Source organism: Amphiprion ocellaris, chromosome 15 (assembly GCF_022539595.1).
Source record: "Amphiprion ocellaris isolate individual 3 ecotype Okinawa chromosome 15, ASM2253959v1, whole genome shotgun sequence".
Lineage (NCBI taxonomy): Eukaryota > Metazoa > Chordata > Actinopteri > Pomacentridae > Amphiprion > Amphiprion ocellaris.
Window position 1 is genome coordinate 11,329,843 of NC_072780.1, and position 27,277 is coordinate 11,357,119.

At 41.2% G+C, this 27,277-nt stretch overlaps 1 protein-coding gene across 2 annotated transcripts; it reads right to left on the reverse strand.

Annotated features, from left to right (window-relative positions):
• Positions 1-188: 188 nt before the first annotated feature.
• Positions 189-10,972, reverse strand: sp4 (sp4 transcription factor). 2 transcript variants are annotated; one of them, XM_023278071.3, is made up of 7 exons: positions 9,837-10,972; positions 9,489-9,559; positions 8,144-8,494; positions 6,831-8,046; positions 6,254-6,452; positions 4,812-5,011; positions 189-2,573 (listed from the first exon to the last, which is right to left on the reverse strand). In XM_023278071.3, the coding sequence occupies exons 1-7, from the start codon at positions 9,841-9,843 to the stop codon at positions 2,302-2,304; spliced, it is 2,316 nt and encodes a 771-aa protein (XP_023133839.2). In that variant the 5' UTR covers positions 9,844-10,972; the 3' UTR covers positions 189-2,301. The 2 variants fall into 2 exon arrangements, with proteins under 2 accessions (XP_023133839.2, XP_023133840.2); XM_023278072.3 differs by lacking the exons at positions 9,489-9,559; positions 9,837-10,972 and adding an exon at positions 9,189-9,470.
• Between the last annotated feature and the right edge of the window lie 16,305 nt (positions 10,973-27,277).

Genomic DNA, 27,277 nt, shown 5'->3' on the forward strand with positions numbered 1-27,277 from the left:
TCCATCATCGCTGCTGTCACAACACAGCTGAGAGAATAGCCAGTAACAAGAGGAGTTATCGACTGTGTGTTTCAGCGCAGCCAGAGTGTAAACATTGTTATCCATCCGTTGTTACTTGGTGACTGAATTTTCTCTTCCCGTCTTACTGAGACACACAAATACCAGAGCATGAGAGAGAAACGTAAGACTCACTTTAAGAATCACTTTATTGTCAAGTGTTATGCAGGCAAAGCATCTTTTCTGCTTGAAGTTGTCTTTTTTTTTTTCCTTTTTTTATTGACATAACACATTTGTACAAACCAGTTTTAAAAATATCAATAAACTGGAGCCTTTGAGGCTAACCTGGCAAAAACCCATTATCAAATGTCATGGAGACGAACATCTTTAGAAAAAGATTTACAAATGAGATGTCACTACAAAATATCAAAGAAAAAAAAAGTTGGTTGTCACACAAAATATTACCAAAAAACATCTAAATTTTGTTTGGTATCAACCTTTTTCAACTTTAAACAAATAGTAGCTTTTTTTTGCTTCCTTCTTCTTTTTTGTTATTCATTTTTTTCTCCAAAACACGTTATGGCGCAAAGAGAAAAAAAAGAAGAAGAAATGAACAGCAATGGTCAGACGTAGAAAAAAAGAAAACAAGCACGAAGAGTAAAGAAGAGAAGAAGCAGCACTACGGCGAAAAAACTGAAACATGCTGTACACAACCTCAGAATCAACGCACACAACTACAAGTCCAGCAAAAGGCAAATATTACGAATCAAGGATAAATAATAAATTAGCCATACACAGTGGGGTCCTGTGTGTTAACATACTTTGGGGACAGGTGGGGGGGTGGTAAAACAATTAATAAATCCTATAAAATAAAATTATCTTTTAATTTAAAAAGAATGTACGCACTGAACTAACACAGAGCAACACCACCAGAAACATCTCATAATATCCACATAGCTAAATAGCCCGACCCACTCCCACCCACGGCTCCTATCGCTCTGCCTCTCTTTACCTGCCTGTGCTGTGGTCTGCTCTCCATGTCGCCCCCTAATAATGCAGGAGAGCCTCCCCTCTATCCCCCCCCCACCTCGCTCTGAAGTTCCCTCTGTACGACAGCTTGTGTTAAGGCAATTGCAGTACATGGGGTCATGTAGCAGGGTTAGAGGTGGAGAGGGGTCGTCACCAGAGCACAGAAAGCAAAAAAAAAGCAACATCGCTGACAGTGCTTCCGTCTGACAAAAAAAACAAACAACCTCCCCCTTGTTGTTTTCCATCTGTGAAGCTGCGATGTTGAAGCCACAAGGTTTGATCAGACGGCAGCGCTGCTTTTCCGATGACCCCCTAACGTTATACCGCGAACTGGCTTGTTTTATTAACAGAGAAAACTTCCCCTGACAATGTAAACATGGTTTCACTAGGATTGTCATTATAGTATTGCTTTCACTACACAAACAAAGTTGTAGAAAGCTAGATTGTTTTTCTCTATAGAAACCTTTTTTTTTGTCTAATGGCCACTGCGCCTCAATAGGAATGCATTTTTTTTTAATAAATCTTTTTATATGTGCTTTTTTTTCTCTCTACACTTTCTGTCTTTTAGATTTATCCCCCTTTCACCTTCAAGAACAGTTTATTCGTCGACTGGTCACAAAGGAATCAACACCTGAATCTGATCTGAGGACTAAACCTGAACCATGAATAAAACTCAAATTAGGTAGGTCTGCAGGTCAGTGTGGGAACACAAACACACACTCATTCATACAGGCCGTATTTTCTCACACACGCTTCATCCCGACACTGCTGCTGCTCCGTCACTGCTCTTCAACAGCCCTGTACCATGATTGACCCTCAGCACTGTCTGACAGGTAGGAAACAGGAACACAACTTTGTGCATAGAGTTAGATTCTGTTGCGATTAGAAAAATGTCTCTCAATGTTGAATGGTTTTAGATTCAGCAGGTCCCTCTGTCTTGTGCTAATCTACTTACATTCCTTTCTCCACAGCACATGGAATTATTATAGATTAATTTTATAAACGCCAAACTAATCTTTCATACACTAAATTTTTGTTATTATATGTGTTAGTTTAAATTTTTTTTAGATTGTGATGTTTATATTTTTCGGTTTCTGTTCATCGCATGATCCTGTCTCTTTTGAGTCCCTTGTCACGACTGAACAACATTTTTAAAATGATGTAAATTTAAAAAACAAAAAAAGAAAAGGAAGAGTCATCACCTTTACAGTCCCTGCAAAGACCTCCAAGAAAACAGGAAGTCAGCCTTCCGCAAAGAAACAGGAGTCAGTCGCCCTATTCAAACTCCTCCTCTTCCTCCTCCTCTTCCTCCAGGTGATTGGAGGTGGTGGGCGTAGCGGGGTCAGAGTCACGCGAGAGGGTTGCTACAGCGACAATCTGGGGGGAGGCGCCCAGGCCTTCAGGGGCATCTTCCTCCATGTCATCAGTGGTGATGATTGCCACGGCAGCACCGCTCTTCTTGTTCTGATGGGTCTTGATGTGCTTGGAGAGGTGGTCGCTGCGCATGAAGCGCTTGGAGCATTCGGGACACTCGAAGCGCTTTTCTCCTGAAAGACAGAAGATGAAGGATTACAGAACAAAAAAAGAGTCATCATGAGGACCTCCAGTTTTCTACAGGTAGCTCCCAATTGTGACAAAAATATGCTTCGACTGCGTGCTTTTCTGTTACATAGACAGGATTCCTATACATTTCCTATTACAATATTCTAGACTTTTTGGTAGATTATTTTAAAGTATTTTTGACGTCTGAGTACCAACGGTTGAATGTTTCTCATGTAAAAAGATAGTTTTAAAATCAAACTGTTATGATGGATATTACTTCTTTGCGACCCTGTCGATCAGAGTCTGACATGAGTGATGTTTTATTTCACAAACTACAAAACTATGCACCACTTGGTAGTATTTTCTGTTGCGAAAAGATTTTAGGCTTCCCTGGAGTGTTTTCCTTTTGGTGAAGAAACCAGGAAATCCAGACATCTTTCCACAACAGAAAAAAGAGAGTGGTACATAATTTTGTAGTTTGGGAAATAAAGTTCACGTCACTCATATCAGGCTCCGGTTGACAGGGTCAGGAGGCAGACTAACTCCTTGGTATGCAAATTCTATGTAAATCAGATGCTTCTAGCCCCTCCCCTCAAACCAAAAACTGAGAAAGAAGTGACAATGTTTCAATTTTTCAGTGGAACTTATTTCACAGTGCCTAATATTTTTTTTCACTGCCAATCCAATTTTGTCAAATACAAATATTTCAGTTCCAATGTTTCCTTTTCCAGGACATGTTTTGTTTTTAAAAAATAAATAATTCTATTTTTGATGTGAAACTATATTGTCACTGTCACCCCATACAAGGATATCTGTACACGTATTTGACTTCAAAATACTGAATTATAAAACAAAAAAGCACCAAACCCCTAACCATACTGACTTTTTAGGGCCGATGCCAATATTAATTTTTATATATATACCAGTGGAATGGAGTGACACTTCAAACATCTTTTTTTGCGTTATGTAAATGAAAAGTACTTAAGAAATTACTAAATAAAGTTTTCACATGGGTGCATATCAGGCAACATTTATGCTGATATATCCAGTATCGGCTAATAATATTGGCTCGAGCTCTGATCTGAAAATATTCTGATATTGGTCCTTCCACATATTTTTAATCTTTTCTAAAAAAGTGACCAAAAATTAGCTGACAAGTTTAATGATTTCATTTCCATAGGAGTCTGTGTACCCTCATTTATTAACTGTGTCCATAGAAATGACGACAATACAGCCATAAAAATATGACCTCTATATACAGAAAAGATAGCTTGTTTACTTTTTACTACATCCCTGCATGATTCTTTAAAGTTCAGATGCACCTCATAAATAGTTATTTGTGATGTATGCAAATCAAAGATTGTGCCACACTTGCTTTCAAGCTAATTTGGTTGCGGATGTCCGGATTTGGTGCAGTTGTGAGGCTCTCGGGGCAGAGCTGGTTTGCAGGTTGTGACGTGCAGCTGTAGAGCATGCAGCTCTGTGTAGGAGTAGAAGTTCAATCACACGCCACACTTGTTGCTTTGCTTTCGACAACATCAAGCTCGCTGTGGGTCGTGTTCTCTCACGCAGCGGTAAACATTTTAGCTGTCTGCTTCTAACACCATCAAAAACATTCTGCTTGCATGATACGTTTATTTTTAGAAAGGGCAGAATAGTCTAGAAACACAGATATTTTTCCATACTCGCTTTTCTTTTTTCCCCAGATTTATCCAGTCCTGGAAATTACTAAATTACATTAAGGTCTATAATTATTACAAATACATTTAAGGAAAAAAAATTATATAAAGCTGTTTATTATGAAATTACAGATTTGAAAGGAGCAGAAAATAGTAAAATAATCACAACTATTTTGACAATTGTCTGTTTTTAAGCCCAGTATTCTATTGTTCAAGTCTCTCGAATAGGATTTACTGCTTTTCACCGTCATATATCACTGTCAAAATTGATTCTTTTGAAGCATTTTCATAAAAACAACCCTTCAAAAATGGCTTAGATGTAACTCTACACCATTGCTTCCTGTAAATATTATATCTTTGGGGCATCGTTTGAGTTGCTGGTCAAACAAAACAAAAAAATCACTAATTTTTCTCATTATTTTTTTGACATTTCAAAGACTGAAGATGTTGATGATGATGATAATTTGCTACTCAAGTTTGGATTCAAATTTGATCAAATTCAAGCAAACCTCAACTCTGCCGGTGTGACCAGGCTGACCTACATCCCTGTTTACTCTCTCCTACCTGTGTGTGTTCTCCGGTGTCTCTGCAGCTCGTCGCTGCGGGTGAACCTCTTGCCGCAGAAGATCCAGTTACACACAAACGGCCTCTCACCGGTGTGCCAGCGCAGGTGGGCCCGTAGGTGGGACGTCTTGCCGTATACCTTCCCACAGCCCTCCATGTGGCAGATGTGCTGTTTTTTCTTTGTGGGGTCCCCACTGTTCCTGTAACGCACACTTGAGTTAGAATGAGCTGGAGGTTATGAGTGGAACAGAACAAATATGAATTAGTTCATTTCGCTTAAGCATTTCAGTTCAGGTTCATAATCTTTAGTAAAAAGCACTTTTTTTTTGGAAGCTAATTTTTGCACCACATGCAAAAGAGATATAGATACAGATAAATTTACCTTAAACAAGCTCTGTTTAGTAATAGCACCTTTGTCAGGCTGCACACTTATAAAAAATTACTCACAAGAAGTCAGAATACAGTTGCCTGGTCTCTGAATGTTCTCAGTGTATATTTTAGATGACAGCTCCAGTTTGAAGTGTTTGTGGTGAGAGCTCAGATCTCTTACTTTAGGATACAAAATATACAGTGTTCGGTTCATCTGACAAACTAGTTGTCAGTCAGAGCATGACAGTAATAAATAATTTTACTATTATCAAAATGGGTTTGTAAAATCTGAATGTATGATTGTAGATCTTGCAATAGGCCTGTCTTTGGCCTAAGTCAGCAAGTCAGGATAGACTCCAGTCCCCCCCCCCAGCGACCCTACAAAGGATTAAGCGGTGTATTATTAGTGGATGGATGATTGTAAATCTAAGAAGGACCAACCAAATCAGATGCAGCTCCTCTGTTTTTTAAAGTCCCTCTCTGGTTGTTTATTAAGCCCCTAAAAATCATCACTATGTGTCTAAAATACACACTTAGAAGTTATTTTTTTCATGAAAATAACAATTTCTTACCTAAATGACTTCCTATTTGCTGCAGGTCAAGCACACCAGCTCACCAAAGACCTTGTTCAAACACTGTAAATTGACTGTACATTATGCAGTGGCAAGTTGTCAAATTGGAGAATTTTAGTTTTACATATTTGAACAGGAAACTGATTCTGAAGAAGAATGATAATACAGAAAGCCCCACCAAATGCTGAGACTCAGACCGTCATAGATGAATCACAGTTTCAAGGTTTCATGGTGCTGACTGCTTACTTCATCGTGACAGGCCTTCGGAAGGGACTTTAACTTACTATCACTGTAGTGGACCATCTGTGGACTGCAAAATGTTCCACAAGGGAATCACAAAAAGACAACAAAAAGCCAATTTTTCTCTCTGAGTTTCTTCCAATTTGGATCAATGTCACTACTTATATCCCTTAAAAATTTAGACACGACCACTAGTCTCCTAAATGACTGCATGTTTAACCTCATTCTGCTCTAAATGCAATATTCTCTATCTGTCCATACCTTCCTTCTCCATCCCTGCAGTTGGGACAAGAGCAGGCGACACGTCGAAGCCTCTTGCTAGGCGGCCCCTCCTGGTCTGAAGAACTCTGAACGGAGCCCAGCTGGTCTGGACTCATTGATGAACCTGATGCCACGTTGCCAACAGTGACAGTCACAGGAGACGACTGAACTTTGACCCCATCCTGACCTTGTGGCTGACCTGAAAGGTGATTGGAAATGATTGAAACTGTGTAAACTCAGTAATTAAAGGCAAGCACTGTGTTGGCTGTGGTGCAGTTTGAGGAAAATATGACAACAGAGCAAGCTGAACAAACAAAAGCCCAAACAGCCTCGAGTACAGTGTCTGACACACTATTCAACAGAGCAGTGAACAGGACATTCCCATGTGATTTAGCTTTCAAAGGTAAATGTATAAATTAGTGTGCATGAAAAATAAGAGCTTCAAATTTTTACCATGACTCATAATGTTGTCTGCACAAACACTCTGCATTAACCACATTTCGTGGAAGCGCATGGGTCAGTACGGTGTTATAACTACTTATTTATATTCACACAGTCGCTCTTATTGTGTCCTTACCCTGTAGACCAGTGATGGTGAGGGGAACACCCTGCACCTGAACCCCAGCTGTGCCCAGTCCTGCGATGCTGACCGTCTGTACCCCTGATCCTGGGTTGATCTGGGCTGCACTCAGGGTCAAGGGCGCTCCACTCAGGGAGACGAGCCCTCCACTCCCTACTGCTGTCCCACCAGCCACCGGGGCCAGCGTGAGCTGCTGTGGCACAGCAGTCCCTAGACCACCCTGCAGGGAAACACCACCGGGCAGCTGCAGTGTCTGCCAGGTGATCTGCCCAGAGGGTGACAGAGTCGGAGTACGAATAAGGACCTGGGCTGGGTTCTGGAAGGCCTGAATGGGCTGCAGGGTTTGACCTGGGGCCAGCTGGAGAGTCTGAATGTGCTGAGGTTGCTGCTGACCCTGAGGTTGACCCTGACTCTGGGCCTGGGGTTGCAGCTGGATCTGCTGCACCAACTGGTGCCCCACTTGGCCCACGATCACCTGCTGGATGGTTCCTGCTGTATCTGTCTGGTTCTGCAGCCCGTTGGCCTGGTTCTGGCTTTGAGAGTCTGGCTCACTGCTCTGCACTTGGATGTCAGCTGATCCACCCTCCGGTCCAGCAGAAACCACTTGAGCCCCATCAGGCACGCTGTCAGCTTCAGGTACTACTGTTGTTGCTTGTGCGGTTGCAGCTGTAGGCGGAGCCGCCCCAGGCACTGCTGTTGTCACCAGTTGGTTGCCATTAGCAACAGAGAATGTGCCATCTGCTGACTGGATAAGCTGCACAGCCCCGCCCCCTCCCACATTATTGATCACAGGTAAAGCCAGGGTCATGCCTCCGAGGTTGATGGGTACTGTGGTCATGACAGGAGTCTGGGAGCCTTGCAGAGCTTGCAGCTGAAGCGGGAAAGACTGTGCAGGACGGATCTGCAGTGGGACCGTCTGATTGGCTGTACTTGTCAGGATGGCCTGCTGGTTGGCTGGCTGCAGGATAGCCTGGGTCTGGCCAGAACTCGGGGTCTGGATGAGCTGAACCTGCTCAGGTAGAGCCCCGATGGAGGCCGTCTGCGGGCTGATATGGATCTGCTGTCCATCTGCAGTCTGTAGATGAGGGATGACCTGATACTGGACCCCGCCCCCAGCAGTGGGCAGGTTCTGAACCTGGATGATCTGGAACTGCTGCTGCTGCTGTTGCTGCTGATTGGCTGCAGCACTGTTGGTCCCACCTACTGCCTTCACCTGCAGAAAAGGAGCAGTGATACAGTTAAACAGGTAAAAATTCAAAATTAATTTAAAAAAACAAAATGAGACCCACTGTTTCCCAATTGTTATTCACCTTGCGTCCACCAGGTGAGCTGTCATTAGCCAAAGTGGTGGCCACCGTCACAGCAACAGGTTGACTGGCGTTCTCCTTGGCCATAGCAGGCGCCGCTGTAATTATTTGCCAGCCGTTCCCCGTGAACTGAGCTGGGACCAGTTCCAGCTGCTGGGGCACCAGGGTCTGACCCCCAGCTGTGTCCACCACTATCTGACCCTGGAGCTGACCGGCCTGCAACTGGATCTGACCAGCCTGGACCTGGATCTGCTGGGCCCCTGCTTGGACCTGGGCCCCTTCTGCTCCCCCCTGCCCTCCGATCTTACTGCAGGTGGCCGCCAGCAGAGCCAACGGAGAGGGCTGAGAGGAATCCTGGAGGAGACAGAGTCGGAAAAAGGGTGGAAGAGTGATGGACGGGAGGGGCAGAGAGAGGAACGGTTAAACAGGAGTGACAAGGCAGAGGAGGCGAAGAAGCGAGTCAGAGTGAGAGGCAGACGGAAACACACCAGAGAGCTCACATACGTACACAAACAAAAAAGTACATGCAAGTATAAAAAGCTACAGGGAAGGGATGAGCAAGAATCGTAACGCTCGCTCACACAATGGACAATTTAAAATGAAGAAGAGGAAGAATAAGAGTAAGGGGTGGGGAGAAACATGGTGCAGAAAAAAGAAACACAAAAAGCTGAGAGAAACAGAGAGAGCTGTCAGTGGAAGTGGGCGGTATTACAGGAAGCGAGTGGGTGGGCGTGTGAGAGCCACATTTCTCTTTTCTCAGAACACTGGAAGAAAATGCCGCCTTCTCTCGCTCTCTCTCTCTCCTCCCTTTCAAAGGAACTAGGTCGCAGGCAAATTTTTAATGCTATACACCTCTCAAAAGCGCACGGGAAACAGCCTGGATTTTGTAACAACTACAGTATCATGGAAAATAACACAGCAGAAATGCTTGCCATACACATGCAACAACAAAAGATGCGCTCAAGAATAACTGTCTGATCCCCAACACATATGTACATCCTCTATAACCTGCTAAAAATAGAAGTTCCATAGTTGTAGAGCCACATACCAAAGCTGCAGGTCTTTAAAATACGCCCATTTGCGGAATTATCACTATCATTTGGATCATAACTCAAAGAGACAATTCAAAAGTGCAGCGGTTGAAGTGTGACAGCCGTATAAGCCTATTCATGAGGCTTTGGGTTGGCTCTCAGCAGGGCTGCACAGAAGTAGGAAGTGGAATTCACCAGAGAAACGCCCCCAGAGGTGTCTGGCTAGCTGGCTGGCTGAGAGGGAGGGAGTACATTTTTGGCCTAGGGGCAGGCAAAAGTAATGAACTACAGCAAACTCCTGTTTCTTTTGCTTTTACCTGCGATCCAGAACTTTTCCCCCTTTTAGATGCTTTCCCTCCTTCAGTTCCAGATGATTCCTTCTTGGAGTCTGCGGAAAGAGAGCCAAATGTTGGAATATTTTCAGTTATTATATCATCCCCCTGAGTGTTAAGTGAGCAAGTCCAAGAGGAAGCAAGCACTTTGCACGTCCTGTCAACAAAACCTGAGCATAGAGCAGAAACAGCACAACAAAGGTGATCAATAAAGGCAGAGGAGAAACCAGTAACCTCATCATCAATATCAAAGGGGGCATGGATCCTCCTATCTGTCACACGGATAGAGAGAGGGAGAGAGGGGTGGAGACGGAGAGGGGGGAGGGTACCTACCACTCATAACGCATTAATATACCGAGAAGGAGAGTGTGTAGTTCACGGTAGAAGGCCGGCCGGGTACAGAGGCGGAGGACGGCCTATATGTTCGGCTCTGGGCCGTGGCGGATCTGCCCGTTTGACGAAACCACCCACCGGCCAGGAAGGGCGGTGCCAAGCGCGGGCACAATCAAGCAGCCCCAAATAACGGGGGATAACACGGCGCGCAGTGACCGTCCCCGGTCCGTCGGGCCCCTCGCTTCCCCCGCTGTGCGTCTCTTTTACCGGATAGAAAGTCCATAAACGAGCAAATTGGCGCTTGTCAGGATGATATCCACAGAGAAGTTGGCAGTGTGTGACCGTAGAGGCCCACCCACTTCCATTTAAGCATCAGGACAACACCCTCCTCGCTGCTTCCCTGCCTGTCAGCCGCCGTTTCTCTCGCCGCACGACGCGCGGACGCCTCGTCGCCGTCCGTCGTGCACCGAAAATAAACCGTCACCAGTGTTTGTATTTTGAGCGTGTTCCCCCTTTTTTTCGTGCACAATTGATTTTTTTTTTTTAAGGGGGAGATACGGGGAGATAGCTGTGGCTTTTGTGGGCGGACGCGCTCCTCCCACATATTCAGATTGGACGACGGGTCTCGGCGTGCGAGGGTCGAGATGGGAGTTGTATTTTGGTGAAGCCTCGCCTTCTCGAACAGACTAGGGAGGACCGGACTACAGCTCCCATGATGCTCCGGCGCCTCGGTCTGGTTGGAGCGGCGCTGTTAGTAGTCATGTTGGTGTGAGAGCGAGAGGGAAGGGCGGCGACTTCAGTGTTATGGGGGGTTGGGCGAACGGGAAAGGGAGGTGTGTGTCAGTTTCAGAGGAACATAAACGTAATTTAGCTTTAATTGGTTTGGAAAACGATTTGCTACCAATAAAATGTAACAATGTTGCCTCCATGAAAACAACAGCAAGAAAACTTTGTATTTACTTACCTTATTTATGGCTTTTCCTTTCCAGTCCCACATCTTTAGTCAACTGTATAAGCTGAAAAAATAATTAATTGATATCTAGCTCATTCATATTATCTGCATTTAATTTTATTAGATAATAAGTTATTGTATTACTACATATTGAATCAGTCAATTTTCGATTCCAGGCTTTTCTTGGATGACCAATCTAATAATATTGAAATAATTTACTGGTGGGACAGTGCAAAATACACTTGTGTGATTTATACAAGCTTTTATTTACTGTCACGTGGAGGGCTACCTATCAGGCTGAACAAAAATAACAAAAATCTTTACTGTAATGTGTGAAAGTGTAGGAGTAGGACTTTTGAGGGAAAATGCCCCTAATGGACATGAATGATTTTCAGAACTTCAGCCATGCTAATTTAGATTTCCGATACACATTGACATCTAGTACTGTAACACAGAAGCTAACCTGCAGTAAAAATGTATTATTAGCAGTCTCAAAGGTCAGCAAGTTAACATTATTTTAAACTAATAATGTTTTAATATATTTTGATAGCTACCTAGCTGACTTTAGCTTAAGCTAGTATTGCTACGCCATATTAGCATGCTGTGGCAGTAGCTAGCTAGCTAATATTATGTTAAGCTAATAACATTATGCTATATTTGCTTGCTGTAGCACTAGCTAGCTTGAATTGTTTGCTGCTGTTCGCTAAATATTCTTGTTGATTTGACATTATTACTAATTTTGCCCCTAAATTGTGAATTAATTAGCAATGACTAGACCATTAAAAAAACAAACCACAAACTGTCTATACTGTCCATGGTATTATCTAACATTCGTGTTCTGTTAAAGTCAGTGCAACATCAACATCTCAAGTTGTTTACACCATATGCTATGTTAATTTACACATTCTCAGGTAAACGATTGCACATTTGGACATTGTAAATATTTCTATTTCTTTCTTCTCTTTTAGAATTACCTGGATTTGCTACTCCTGCTCCTTATTCGCCTTGAAACACATGTATGTTGTCTTACAACACTCTCTTTTCTTTTTTGTGATATGCATTATAGCTTTTACTATTTATCAGCTAAATAACAGAAAATTCACATGCAGCACTTTTTAACCACAGTGCCAAAATTTAGCAGGCTCCAGCTTCTTAAATGTGAGTATTTTCTTATTTTCTTACAGTAAACTGAATGCTTACGGGGTTTTAGATTTTTGATTGGAAATAAGATGTCTCAATTTGCAAATTTGGCTTGGCAAATTAATTGCTTTTGGTTATCTTTTACTATTGCATAATATTTTATCATCAAGACAGGCAACTGATAATTGGGCAAATGCATCTTCTAATTAATTCCACGTGCAGAAATATTCTTTGGTAAGACACTGAACCTGAAGTTGTTCCCAATGGGAGGCAGATGCCTTCTATTGCAGTTCTGCCACCACTGGTGTGTAAGTTTGTGTGGGTGAATGGGTGAAAAACAAACATATAGTAAAGTACTTTGGAATGGGCTATTGAATTATAGTGAAAATTGTGATCAGTTTTACACTGATATTCACATATCAACCTGTTTAATGATGCATTAATGACTGTTTTCTGTTTTGACAAGTAATATGAAGCAATCCAGCTGTTTTATCTAGAATTCAGATGTAGTCGCTAAGCATAAAAGGAAAAAGTAGCCTCATCATAATAATTTCTAGCTAAAAAGTGACACTGGCACTGCTCAGCAAGTGCATTTGCATTGGGTTCACACCAAGGACTGAGTCATGGATCTTCAGAAGGAAGTGAGCAGGAGACAAAATAACAATTACTTCTTGCAGTAGCAGCAATAGCACAGAAGTTTGTTGCTTGTGTAACAGTCTGGAACAGAAGCGAGGTCTCCCACTCATGTGACGAACCCTGCCTCAATGGGAAATCGTGTTTTAAATCCATCCCTGCAAAATGAGTGACGTGTTGGCATCATGGGCCTGTCTGGTCCCAGGCAGGAGGCTTCTCCTGCCCGGCAACTTTAGCCACAGCCCTGGTTCACCAAGCAGAAAACATCATTAGTGGGCAGCCAACTGAGGATATGCCTCTGGCACGCTAGGGAAATATTTATCCTTATAGGCTGCCAGCTAAGGCAATACAGCATCACTGTCTCACTAAGAAATACTATTAGTTTCTTTGTTTTTCTCACAATATGTAAAAATGGGAAAACTGGGGTCCAAATTCATGATTTCAACATTTTGAGACTATAATATGTAACTTGGATCTTGATGAATGGATTTTATAAATATGGTTTGAGTGTTATTATGTTCTAAAATTTGACTTTTCTTATCAGAGGCCTGAAGAGAGATTCCCTGATTTAGACATGGCTGCACATGTAGCCTACAGGTCACTTTATACTCACATGGTTTCTCTGTATGTGAGTGTGGGTATGTATGTTGTTTTTGTCTTGTTCATGGGAGTGCTGGTTGTCCAAGCATGTATTCACAGTGACACTACACACATGCACTCACACCTGTGGTGGGTCAGAAACTTACACACACACACACACACACACACACACATGCACTGTAATTACTGCAGAAGCCAAGTGCCTTGTTCCCGCCCCCTGGGCCACTTGGCAGGGCGTTGCTAGGCAACGAGGTCTGGTCTGAAGACGGGGTGTTGTCTGTGTTTTGTATGTATGTATGGTGGTGGTGGTGATGGAGGGGTGTGTGGTAGAAAGAAGGCTGTTGTAGATCTTGTTGTAGGCAAGTGCAGTGCACGTAACAGAGCTAATTCCCAATATTCTCTACAGCACTGCTCTAAATCTCGGTGAGGTATTTATTCACAGCAGCTTTAATGCTCATTAAAGTTACATTTAGCATCAGATTGGTAAGAAAAGCCCTTGAGGGTTTCTGTAAATTTAGCATTGTTTTAGGCTTAGCAGAAGAGAATTGACAAAAAATAACAAGCAGCTGATAAATAAATGTTCCTGTAATATGAAGAAGTAAATATGATTGTAATATTTGTTTTCCAGCTGCTGCCACTAGATAGCGCCAAATACCAGACAGGGCTCTGAAGGCATGCACTCATACTTTCACCTGTTGGAAGAAGAAGGATTCAAGTCTTTAAATATGTAAAAAATATCAACATGTAAAATACAAACATTCTAAGCATTTGAATCTACATATACTTCAACGTAAAAGCTCCCAGAGGGACTCTTTTCAAAAAAATCTATTTAGAGTATTAGATTTTTATCCAAGGCTGCACAGTGGCTCAATGGTTCGCGCTGTTGCATTACACCTAGAAGATCCCCGGTTCATGTCCTAGCATGGGCCTGGGATCTTTCTGCATGGAGTTTGCATGTTCTCCCTGTGCATGCGTGGGTTTTCTGCTAGTACTCCGGCTTCCTTCCACAGTACAAAAACATGCTGAGGTCAATTGATAATTCTAAATTGCCTGTGGGTGTGAATGTGAGTGTGATTTTTTGTCTCTCTGTGTAACCCTGTGTAGCTTAATCCTGAGGATTAAACAGTGTGTAGATAATGGATGGATTTTTATCCACGATAAACATGTCCACAGCAAGGAGGACCCAATTATAGTACCATGCATACTATAGTGGTGGAAACTTACTCAGTACATTTACTCTAGTGATAGAATTTTGAGTTCCTTGTATTTGACTAGAATTGTCCCATTTTTTACTACTTCATGCTTCCACTTCAATACATTTCAGAAGGCTATATTTTACGTTCTGCTCCGCTACATTTATTTGAGAGCTTTAGTTACTGTGAGGATGATTTTCCACAGTGAAGAATATAGCCAAGTTTAAAATCCAAAACACTGTTGAAGGGTAAACCAGTAGTTTCCAAATTTCTGGGTTTGGACATTTTACAATGTGTAATCAGGATCACATTTTAGATGTCTATGACCTGTTGAAAGCATATAAAAATGTATACATTTATTTACTTATGCAGTCTATGGTTAAAAGCGCCACAGAATAATGTTTTTGTATGGGTTCATAGCAATAAATGTTCAAATGATCCAATATTGCACTAAAAATCTAAATCATAAGAAAAGTACAACACTGAAAACAAATATTTCTTTGTATTAGAAATTAGTTTTTTCCTCTTTTCTCTCCCATTAATCATCTGATGACCTTTTAGATTTAACAGTATGTACTTTAGTACCTCAGCTGCATTTTGTTCCATTACTTCTGTACTTTCACTTAAATATTATTTTTAATGTAGGACTTTTATTTTAATGAAGTATTTCAACATTGCTATATTGGTACTTTTAATTATATAAAGGATCTAAATACTTCTTCCATCACTGGTATGCTGTTATGTAGTTAACTCTATAACAGTACTATAGCATAGCGACTAATAATTTTCTAAGCAAAAATGTGTCAACATTGCCCCATACTTTCAAAAGATACGATTTAAATGAGCATGCAAACTATAGGAGCGGTTTCTTTAAATCAAAGTGCTTTCGTCTTTCATCCAATCATACCATAATGAGAAAGGAGAAAAAACTCCTTGTTATTTCATGTTTGTTAAAAGCAGAATGTATGCCTTTTGACTTTGATATGTATTGGATATGGAAATATGCTGTTGACAAAACTATTTAGCAAACTTTAAACAGCAGCTTCACGTGGAAACAAATCTGCATCTGCAATTTAGGATTCAAGAATGTGCAAGAACAGATCAGTGCAGCGCAAGTTTTATGCGTCTTTTAGATGTTTTAAATCCATTTGCCAGCAGATTTTAAGGGGTTCAGAAGGGTTCACTCACCATCTTTAAAGCTGTGTATTTTTTGTCTCATTTACATGTCAACTCCAGCTGTGAACCACGTTGGATTTAAAGTCAAGTGTCATCCTGATGCATGTTCGGTGCCCAAAATGAGCTGAACTAGCTGGAGAAAAACACACGAGAGCAGATTTGAAAGTGAACTTGCAAATGAGCTGATGAATCTATTTTCACATGTTAACATGACAGATCAAAGCTGGAATCAGTATGTTTTTCTTTTTCACACGAACTTCCTTGTTGGCCTGATTCAAAGCGGAATAAAGCAGTTTTCAGAGTGAGTTTCCAGACATCAGCCTGGATGACACAGTATCACTGCATCCTATCAGACAGCTCTGATGGATCTGATATGTGGGTTAGAGGTGACTGCATCGCCCGTTCCACTTCCAGATGTCTCGTGAATATGAAACATAAAAGTGTGTGTGCACAGGTCGATATGGTGTATCTACGCATGAGCGTGTTTGCAGGTGTGACTCAGTACATACTTGCGTGCAGTTGTGTGTTTTTGCGCGATATCCACAAGCTTTCTACATGCACATCTATGCGTAGGTGTGCGTTTGTCACATGCAGGCCTGGCGTCAGGATGTCTCCCTTTCCTAAAGGTTGGGTTGTAAAGACAAAGAGATTTATGACTTCTAACATGAGTTAATGTTTTGGCAGTTGCCTCTGTTGTGTGTGTGTGTGTGTGTGTGTGTGTGTGTGTGTGTGTGTGTATGTGCGTGCATAGACCTGGAGAACTTGTTGACAAGTGATAACAGATATGTTTCACATAACTCTATAATGGGAAACAAGTTGTGTTTAGATAGATAGATAGATAGATAGATAGATAGATAGATAGATGGATAGATAGATAGATAGATAGATAGATGGATAGATGGATAGATAGATGGATAGACGGATAGACGGATAGACGGATAGACGGATAGACGGATAGACGGATAGACAGATAGACAGATAGACAGATAGACAGATAGATAGATAGATAGATAGATAGATAGATAGATAGATAGATAGATAGTCATTCTTTACTCATCTTCTTGTGCCAGTAAATGTGAAGATGATGTCACTCCTTTGCTATGTCTCATCATCATTACAGCACACTCAGTTTTATAGTTTTGAATGACTGGCACACTGTTGCTGCAAACTGTAAGTGTTTCTACATTATCTGTCTATGGTCTATAAAAACAGTAAGCCAAGATGTATCCTGGCGTGATGAAATAAGCTTTTTTTTCCCTCTTCTTCGTTTTTTTAATTCCTGTAAACATACCACATCACATGAGACTGAACCGGACTTGCATGAAGCTCTGTGAAAGATGGCAGCGTCTCACTTTAATGATAGTTCAGTGATTGATGCTTCCTGGTATCTGGATCCAGTGAAAAGCAGCCGGTGTGTCTCAGTGGGCTCGGTGCCAGTTCAGGGTGTGGGTAGGACATGTGTCTAACCCACAACGAGAGAAGCCTTTGTCAACGTGATTATTATTTTTTTCTCTGAAGTCGGATGTTTTATCTCTCTTTCTTTTTTTAAAGCACTGAGGACCACTCACTTTTGTTTTCTAAAAGTCACCTACCCTTTTATTGCTTGTGGCTCCTTAACAAGAATCATAATATTTAATTTTTAGTTCATGTCTAATTAATTTGCCTTACAACCAACCCTAAGTTAAGAGATTTTATTGCTCCGAACAATGTATTTATTTGTTCATTTGTTCATATACATAAACACGCCTAGCCCACATGAACACCAAAACACTCCTGCAGTAATGAAACATTTGTCAGACATAAATATAACCTCAACTGCATTGCAAACAAAGAACTTTGTCGTCATCAAACAAAATCAGCCACACCAAAGATTCATCATGGAAAAAACAGATTCTCTTTCTTGTAATTGTTCCATTTCCTTATTTTTAAGTGTACACTATAAATCATTTGAAGTTCATTCTGCTGTGAAACATAAGTTCCCCTGCTGTGAGTTAACTGCAGTTTAGTTGATTATTTAGTTTAATGTCATCTTGTGAGCTGTGAAAGTTTAAAACTGAGCTGAATTGCCTTAATTTGAGGAACCAAGTTCAACAATTTTAGACAGGTAGTTAATAAAGAAAGTGACCATAAGGGCAAATAATTTACCTTTTTAGTGCCCATCAACAGTTAGAACTTCTCCTATGTGGATATATTTTATATTGACACAACGTTTCACTTTATTGTTGTTCATTACTATTTTTTTTAACATTATCCTGTAGGCCCTTCATTTAGGGGTGCCTACGAGAGGAGTTCCCTGCTGATAAATGCTAATATCTCCTTACCACTACTATATAATATGATGTAAACTCTTTGCTAAGTGTTAGTATACTGCTTATACATGCTAAATATGGGAATTTTAAACTAAATGACAAAATAGATTTATCTTATCTTTCCTGTTACCTTAATCATGAAGTGAGAACTCAGTGTAACACTTTTCTGTTTTGCTAAGGTTAATATTTGGCATGTAAACGACCGTTTTTGCTGACAGTTATTATGTTGGGGAAATTTTCTTACGCTAAACATTTAAAAGATTTCCCAGGATATTATTGCTTCGAGTAAAATGTGTATTAAACTGCAGAAAAAACGGCCCCAACTCATAAATATTGCCAAATCACCTTAATGTGATTGGACACTTTCAAACTAAGTTGATTTATTGCCTGTTGCTGGAATAATTGAGCATTTTAGAGTTCCCCTTTAACAAGTCAAATGTACCTTTACACATAAACAACAGCATATAAAAAATGTAAACATATAGTTGGGCGGAAATGAGGGCGTGCTTTCACTCATTAAAATTGTGCAACTCTCCTGACAGACATTATGAAAACAGTTTTTGTGACATTAGATGCTGGTTGTCACACCCTCTATGATTTCATGTCTCTGCTGGAAAGGTTACTAGACTGATGAGACAGACAGGTAGGTGAGCCTTTAAGGGTAAGGAACAAATTGCTTTATGTGACTTTGCATTATGGACGTCAGCAGGATATAAATTTGATTGATTCTGTCAAAGCATAAAACATTTTTTCACACATGGTGTAAGTGTTTGGAACAATAATCCTTTAATGCTTATAAATAAATCTGTCTTCTCCAAATTGTGCAAGCTTGAATTGTGATTGTGTGAGGTGCCAGAAATATCCAATCAGTGACCGGACAGAGGCTGAGCATCATCAGACCTAAAACATGAAACTTTTTAACATATCTAAGAACAATAATCATATTTTTTTCACCTGTTTCCATCAGCTCATTCACTTTACTTCCCATTTATATCCAAAACACATGATCTTTGGAATCCAAACACAATAATATTGTATTACATTGTATTAACACACAGGAGCCAGTACTATTCAGCCAATAACATTAATGTCAGCCTAGCGAGACAAATACTGAGTAAATCCTGTACATCAGCAGCAGAACATTGTTTTAATTTGAGTCAACGATAGAGTTTAAATTTGCACAAATGATAGAAAAAGTATTTCAGTTCTCGTATGCAAACTGAGTTTTATCACCTTATATGAACCAATATCAGGTAACATTTATAACAGTGTGAACAGACTTTATATACATTACAAAAGCCTTAAATAAATGACAAGAGATTGACAGTTTGTGGTCAGCCACTTTACATTTGATGAAATGATAACATTTTACAATTTACACTACAATAACTGAGAACAAATCCAGCATGAAACTGTGTGTATTGACTCTGAATTTGCCAATAAGCACGTTCAAGAACTGCAATTCACCTAAAGGATCAGCTTGAAGTAGTGTCTTTCTTTTTGTCATCCGATGCTGAGCTCCCATAATTACCATTTTTACTAGCATTTCAATGTCACAATATTTTAAATCCATCAAGTGCACTTCAATATGATTTTACTACTTGACTTAAAACTGCACCGACTGTTTGATTTCCCTTCAAGCTCCAATCTGTCATCACAACTGAGTAGGAGGTGAACAGGAACTTGTTTGACTACTATTTTAATCACTAAATGTTTTTAAGCACAACAGTGAACGCATAGTCCTGACAGTGAAGCACGGAGGTGGGAGTGTGAGTACATGGGGTTGCATAAATGCAAAAGGTGTAAGAGAGATGAGGTTTATAGATGGCTTCAGTGGTTGCATTTTGCAAAGTGTGATTAGTTACTGAATTTATTATTGCCTTTTATTGTGATCTTTAGGTTTTAGACTGTTGTGCAGTCTGGCAAACTGAATTTTTCAAATAGTTATCAGGAAAGTTGGAATGTACATTTTCTCTATTTTCTGACATCATTAATTGCACCTCTGTTATCCATACTGGACTCATACTTTTATAAATGACGTGTTATAGTGAAACAGATGTCTGAGAAATACACTCCAGCCTGTATCTTTTTTCCATTATTCATTAGCGTGCCTGTGAACACTATACAAAGCACTAAAAGATGTTTACCGCTCTGTCTACAGCTCTTTGTTCCACCATCTACCATGAGGCCGAAAGCTTAACGTACCGTAATTACAAGTCCTGTGACTCAGAAGACACCATCAAAGCCTGAGTCTGAGTGGCCAGAATGTGCAGAATGTGTCTGTTGACGACAACTGCAGGTATTTACTATTCTGCCTTTAGACAACTCATGCCTCCATTCATCTGTAGCGCTGTGCACATGTGGTGACCATAATCCACTTCAGCTGTTTTCCCGCCTCTCTTGTCCAAATGTACAGGTGACACGAGAGACAATACCGATGCACAAACAGCGTGGAAAGGTCAACCTGCGGTCAGCCTCCAGAACTATACGACCCCAGAGTTCACAGGTCACCAAGTCCTGAGGATGGCAGATGAGATGCTCTAAGGTGTAACATCATTACGAGGTGAGCGGCAGGAGCAAGACCTTGAACTGAGGGTGAACTCTGTGTTGAACTGTGGCTCCATAAAGCATGCTTTTAGCTCAAGTTTTAAATGTAGCTGAATACATATAATGACTGATCTGCAGTTGGCAAACAAGACATTAAAATGCGTATTTACACTGCGAGATGTTCAGCGGAAGCAGCAAATGGCGTATCAGACTGCTTCATCCTCCGAGAGCTACAAGATTCCTAGTGATGTATTATATAGCTCAAAGCAGCGAAACCTTCCTGCTTTGTTTATGAGAGGCGGATGCGTACACAACTATTGAGATGCCTTCAGAATGAAATGGGGGCTCCCCATTGTCTCAGCTGTTTCCTCAATACGATTTGACAACCCAAACGAAGCTGAATTCAAAGATGCAGAATTAAGCTGAATTGAAGAGGACGGGACCCATGCTGTGCTTTCAGACAGTGAGCAAGTATGTGTTTAAACAGTCTCTTTGAAGCTAAATGTGAAATGATTAAGTCCGCTTAGAAGTCTGCATGGGTCTCCAGTGTGTGTTTGTGTGTGCGTGCATGAACCTCTTTGAAGATGGTACTCTTGTATGAGTTCAGGAAGACCTTTACAGCGGCACTAAGTGGAGGGTGCAGCACGCTATAAAGATCCAGGATAAGTGTGTGAGTGCATGTGTCTGTGTGTGTGTGTAGTTCAGACAGGACCTGACATGACTTGCGGGTCTGGTAGAGCTGACGCCAGCCCCTTGTTTCTGGCTGTCTGTGTATGTCCTGAATGACAGCCCAGAGGCAGTGCATGTGTGTGTGCGGTTAGGTGGGAAAAGAAGCGTTTCATGTTTGACGGGAACCATCAATAAAACGGCAACCATGAAATCACCTCAAAACCACCTGAACCTGGTCCGAGAAAGTGTGGAAGAATGCGTGTGTGTGTGTGTGTGTGTGAGAGAGAGTAGTGGATGTGTATTGACCTGTGTTTTTTCTTTTTTCCTCCGCTGTGTTTCATGCCTTCAGCCACCCCACCCTGATTGATGACCACGTAAAGCAGGATTTGTGTGCATTTCTGTCTGTGCAGATATTTGATTGTCACATGCACACATGATATGTTCGCCCACCTTATAAGTGGCACGCATTTTCAGCCAATACTGGGGGTGTTTTGCATTTCTTTGTGGAATAAATTAACAATTTGTTTCATGGCAATTAGCATGAAAAAGCAAGCAGCTCTTTTCCAGTCAATTTAACACCAAGCCATCTCTTAGTGCTTTTCTTAACCCCTTCACTTCTTCTGCTCCCCCAGCCCCTGAATTTTATGGCGGGCATTGTGGCGAGGTGAAGCGCAATGAGTGGGAGGGGCACAAGTTAACCAGGAACATAGTGTGGACTGTGTGTGTGTGCATGGCTGAGTGTTATTGCATGGGGTTGCACTAAAAAGTGTTTTGGCCTACACAGAATAAGTCATGCATAAACTACATTTTATGCTCTATTATTTTCTACAATATCTTCCACTGAAAAACTACAAAAGATGTGTTTTAATTTAGTGGAAACAGGTTAACATGTGTAACCATTTGCTTTAAGATCAAATCAGATCAGATAAGGGATGTAGAATAAAACCTGAACCCCACACAAGGAAATTTACATTACCACACTATTGTAACATATTTTCTATATAATGATGTCTGAGTTGAACATCAGCAAAAGAACTGAGAAGAGTTGAGGCATTATGAAGATGCAACATACATTAGAAGTAAGCGCGCTATCTTGTAAAATCACTGAAATATCGAATTAATTTCAAAAATTCTCAAGAACTGTTTATTTGTAAGTTGACAAATGCTACATTTAATTTCTGAACAAGCAAAAAGAAATAGTTCAGAATGGCTATGCTGAAAATGCAGGCCGCAGAGCAAAAACCAAAGTGATACACCTGCGCTCGCTGCCACCACTTAGAAAACCTGTGACCACTGAAACTGAGAAACCAAAAAACTGAGTACAGCTGTGATTTTAAATTAGTCTACCTGCATGAGCATGTTATAAACTGACCTGTGAACACATCATAATCTTCTCAATTTTCGACCTAAGTCTTTGTGTCTATCAGCATGTCAGATGTATTTAAAGTGAAAGATGAAAAAGGATACAGGAAGATTGGTGAGCAACTAAAAATCAGCCAAAACACAGCCGCAGCAGAAATCAGGAGGTATACACTGAGCCACGGTGCCACTAATCGGAGCCACACTGGCCTTCCTCCTGAAATGGTGCCACAGACAATGCTCTACTTGCATAATGTAGGTCTATAAAACTGCTGGGCAAATGCTTCAGACTAGACTTTTATCAGTGGAAATCAGAGTGTCTGTAACAGCTCAGACAGTGTGAAGGACAGTTCATAACATCAATCTCAATAGACAACATCAAAGAAACAAAATACTTGCTTGTTTGTTGGGACTAAACTGCAGAATTTCTCTCTTTTTTTTAAAGAAGCCTGATTAATTTTGAGAGCACATTCTCCTAAATGAGACCACGATACATTTTTTCAGCTCAGATAGGATATGGCAATCTGGCCAGGAAAACCACAATGGATGCATAGTCCTGACTGTGAAGCACAGAGGGAGTGGGAGTGTAGTGATATGGGGCTGCTTAAGTGCAAAAAGTGTTGGGAGATGACATTTATAGATGACGCCATTAATGACAGTAGAAATACCAAAATACTGGTTGACGTAAGGAATTTTGTAGCGTGATAGCCATCCAAAGCACACTGCCAAACTTACGCTACAGTTTTTATAACTATGAGCAGGCCAAGTAAGTCACCTGACTTCATCCCAGTAGATCACCACTGGAGTATTATAAAGAGAAATACAGAGCAACACAACTCCTTCTGCAAAGAGCAGCTAAAAAAAAGTATGAAGAATGGCAGAAAATTTCTCGAGAAACATGTAATGCAGTTATTGAGAAGTATAACAAATTAGAATTATTTGGCATTTAAGTGATGCTGAAGTGAAAGTGCTAAAAAGAATTTAACTGTTGAAATGTCAGTTGATATATTAGTAATAAAAGCTGAGTTGTCAGTTCAAGCAAATGTGATGACCAGGGGAAATCCAGTTAGGAAGGAAGTTCTGGAGAAACATGTGTGCACTTAAAACCGCTGAAATGTCAGTCAATACATAACCACTGATAGTGGTTGACATGTCAGGAAAAGTATAAGTGCTATAGAGATCCCCAGGGAGGTACTTTGATAGTTTTTTGGTGTTTTTTTAGATAGCTTTAAAGCTCAGATTTCATCTTTATCACTCTTGCCAGAGACCACATTTCCAAATCTCTCTAACAGAGGAGATGAGGAAATAGTTCACCTTGACCAATAAGTTATGATAAACCAAAAAAATGTGAGAATAAAATCCCACCTGACAAATACTATATTTTACCCTTAGAAACCACACAAACACACACAGAAGTCCTCACACAGTTGGCTGCCATGGCTGGGAGTTGTTCAGGTACAGGTAGGAGGAAGAGACCTCACAAACAGGCTTTCTGGAGGGTCCACTCAATCACCACTTGCCTTAGACAGACAGATGGACTGCTGGCCAGGAAGACACATAAGCACACAAATACACACACACACACACACACAAGATGACCTAGACCCCCCACGCTGAGGAAGCAGTGATCAGATGCATCAAGTCCATCCATCAAGACTGAAAGTGAAAAATGACGTCTGGAAGTGTATGATTATGCTCCTGGGCTCCTACGCATCAATCAATGGACACACATGCATTAAACACAGAGGAGACGAAAAACTTGAAAAATGAACACGAGTAAATTAATCTCCTTGTCTGGGAAGTGTGTGTCTGTGTGTGGTGGTGAAGAGCAGAAAGAGGGATGAACAGTGTTATTGGGGAAGAGAACGAAGATCACGGTCAGAGCAGGATTTAATCAAGGAGAGAGACTGGGAGGAAGTTTGTGTATGTGAGACTGAGTGCAGCGAGGTTTATCTTCGGCGCTTGAGGCTGACGAAGATTGGCAGCTTCAGCTGAGGAAAAAATATTACAGCAGCTTTTAAAAAAGCTCAGAGGAACCGAAACATGTGACACGTGTGGCATCACCAGCATTTCTTCTTCTTCTTTCCTTCTTCTCTTCCTCCCCTCCCATAGTGATATTAGTCTGTGTATAATCCAGAAACAGTGACATGTGTGTTTGCGTTGGATGTGTCTCAGTTTGTTTGTTAGGGCCAATCAAGGCAAATAAGTATAATTATGTTAACTATTATAATTGTTACTCTGTTAAGCTATGTAATGGAAAACTCACATTGGTTCAGACTGTTTTTTCACTTGCTAAACAAAGAGCTGAAATGTTAACTTGCAAGAAAGGAGAATAATTAATTTATTTCATAACCACCCAGGGTCTTTTGTAGTTTAGATGTTAGTCTAGAAACGCCCTATTTTATCCCAGACTCTGCCCAAGTTGCCTAAATCTAACCAAACCTTAACCATAACATATTAATATTACAAAATGCTGTCATTTATTCTTCAACAGTGATGGTAAAACAATAAGAAAGCAAGAAAGAGAGAAAAACAAGGTGGGTAGAAGGAGGACTATGGAGGTGAATCTGATCAATTTAAAAAATTCTGATGCTCTGCAAACTAACCTGCCACCACGTGTCTTGTGAAAACTTGAGTTACAGTGAACGTCATAGTGAAAGGATGTGAGGGAAGGGCAGCACTGATTGAGATTTCAGTGGTCAGATTCTTGTATTTTAAAGCCACAAGCTGCTCTTACATAGGATAATGTCATATTCATCACCTTGCATAAAGATTTTTATTATTAGCTGGGATTTTTAAGTGTCCTATTTCTTGATTAAAAGTAGACTATTCCTCATTTCAGGGGAGGCCTCTTGGCAACTGTGGTGTGATTAGGAAATAAGGCTGCCTTCAAGGCAACTGTGGTTTTCAACAGGGTGGATAAAAGCAATTGATAGACAATCAATGTGCGCGCGCGCACACACACACACACACACACACACACACACACACACACACACACACACACACACACACACACACACACACACACACACACACACACGTTCAGTTTGAAATGACACCTCACAAACATCAAGAGCTTTTGAAAAAATCAATGAAGACTCCTCCTCCAGACGCATCTCATTAATATCTTGGTGGGCAGAGCAGCTCCTCGGCATAAATCAGCAACTTTATTGTCAGTAGTTAACAGAGACAAGACAAAAGTTGACGGAGCAGTAGAGAAACTCACAACGCAAGCATCTTTGGTGAAGGCGCTTGTTGAAAAGATACCACTTTTAGAGTAACAAGTAACAATGTGTGTGTGTGTGTGTGCGTGCGTGCGTGTGTGTGCGTGTGCAAGAGCTTTTCATCCACTCCAGTTACTAATCACAGTCTCATTCTCTCTCACCCTGCATAATTCTCCCCCTCGCCTTTATAAATCCTTCCTCCCGCTCCACCTCTTCCTCTCGTTCTGAGGGCAGAGACAGCAGATGTGTTGGCAGCTTAAATGACCTCTGTGATGTATGATTTAACAAACCCCACGCATCCATCAACACTCAGCCATGCGTGTGTCTGCGAGTGTGTGTGTGTGTGTGTGTGTGTGTCACAAAGTGAAAAGGGGGGAAAGAGCTGCTACTCATAAAGTGCAATTTCAATTCACCTTCAGCCCAAAACTTGAGCCAGACAAACACTCACCCCTCCTCACCCATGAATCCACCCTCCTTCTCTTCTTCTTCTTTTCTCATTTCATGAATGGGTGTGTCTGCTAGTATATGTAGATGTGCCGTATACATGAATGTGAATGAAGCAGCTCAGCAGTGTAATTACATTGGCCCGGATTCCTCAGACTGCTGCATAGACTGATGAGAGATGCCCTCTCTGACCCCTGCAGGTATGTATGTGTGTGTTAGGGAGAGGCAGACAGTCAAACGAGGGTGAACTTTTATAGGTCGTGTGTGCGGTTGCTAAAGCGGCTGCAAAGTGTGTATCTGTAGCAACAAGTTTCAGATGTTTGTTTTCATGTAATTATATTTTAACTTGTCTTGCCAAGCCAATAATTTAAGAGATTAAGAGCATAAACAAAAAATAAAAAGTTTCTAAGGGGTTTTAGTACCTATTGATCCTTTATTGGAAATTCCAACCAAACTGGATCTTGCAAATCGCTTAGAATTCCATCACAGCAACCCGAACAAATTTTCCTGACTCTGCTGCCACAGTCGTCCATCAGCCCTGTGCTGACAGACGGCAGACGTGCCCTCTCAGTGCAGTAATTACAGGAAGCCGAGGAGAAGCTGCTCCAGGCACATCCTGGCACGAAGCTCACCTGGATGACTTTTTTTCGCTCTACTGTAAAAGAAGCAAAATTTGTTTTAGTGGGGCAACTTTTAATGGCAACAACTGGGAGTATCTTCACCATCTTCTCACCAAGCAGCTAAAAATGCACCACAGATCTGTAGAGGCTTTGAAACCTACATGCTTTTTTCTTTCATTTACACAAATTGATTGGCTAACCCCCTGGTTTGCGATGAATATTTTTGTGTCGTGTTTAGCAGCTTGTCTTTTGACTCTGTGATTCTCCTGCTAATTGTCCCAGCAGGGCAGCCTCTGGATCGCTGTGACGACACTCCACCCACAAAGAGAGGCGATGGGGAAAACAGCAAGCAGAAACAAAATACTTCACACACCCCTCTCCCCGAGAGGTGCCAGATCTTTATTTCCCTCCTTTCTCTCTGCTTTTTCTGTCTCAGTGCCCACAAAGTGATTGGAAAGCACACAACAATCTGTTTTTGTTGACGTTCGATGGCGCGTGATAATGTGGTCATTATCACCGCAAAAGGAACAGGTTGAGGCTCGGACAGGGTTTCATTGGGGGCCTTTAAAGCG

Bases quoted from the DNA above. Each gene is read 5' to 3' on its own strand.
- sp4 (XM_023278071.3), bottom strand. The intron at 5,012-6,253 runs GTATGGACAGAT...TGTGCGTTACAG, and splicing joins TGCAGGGATGGAGAAGGAAG to GAACAGTGGGGACCCCACAA. The intron at 2,574-4,811 runs GTAGGAGAGAGT...TCTGTCTTTCAG, and splicing joins ACACCGGAGAACACACACAG to GAGAAAAGCGCTTCGAGTGT.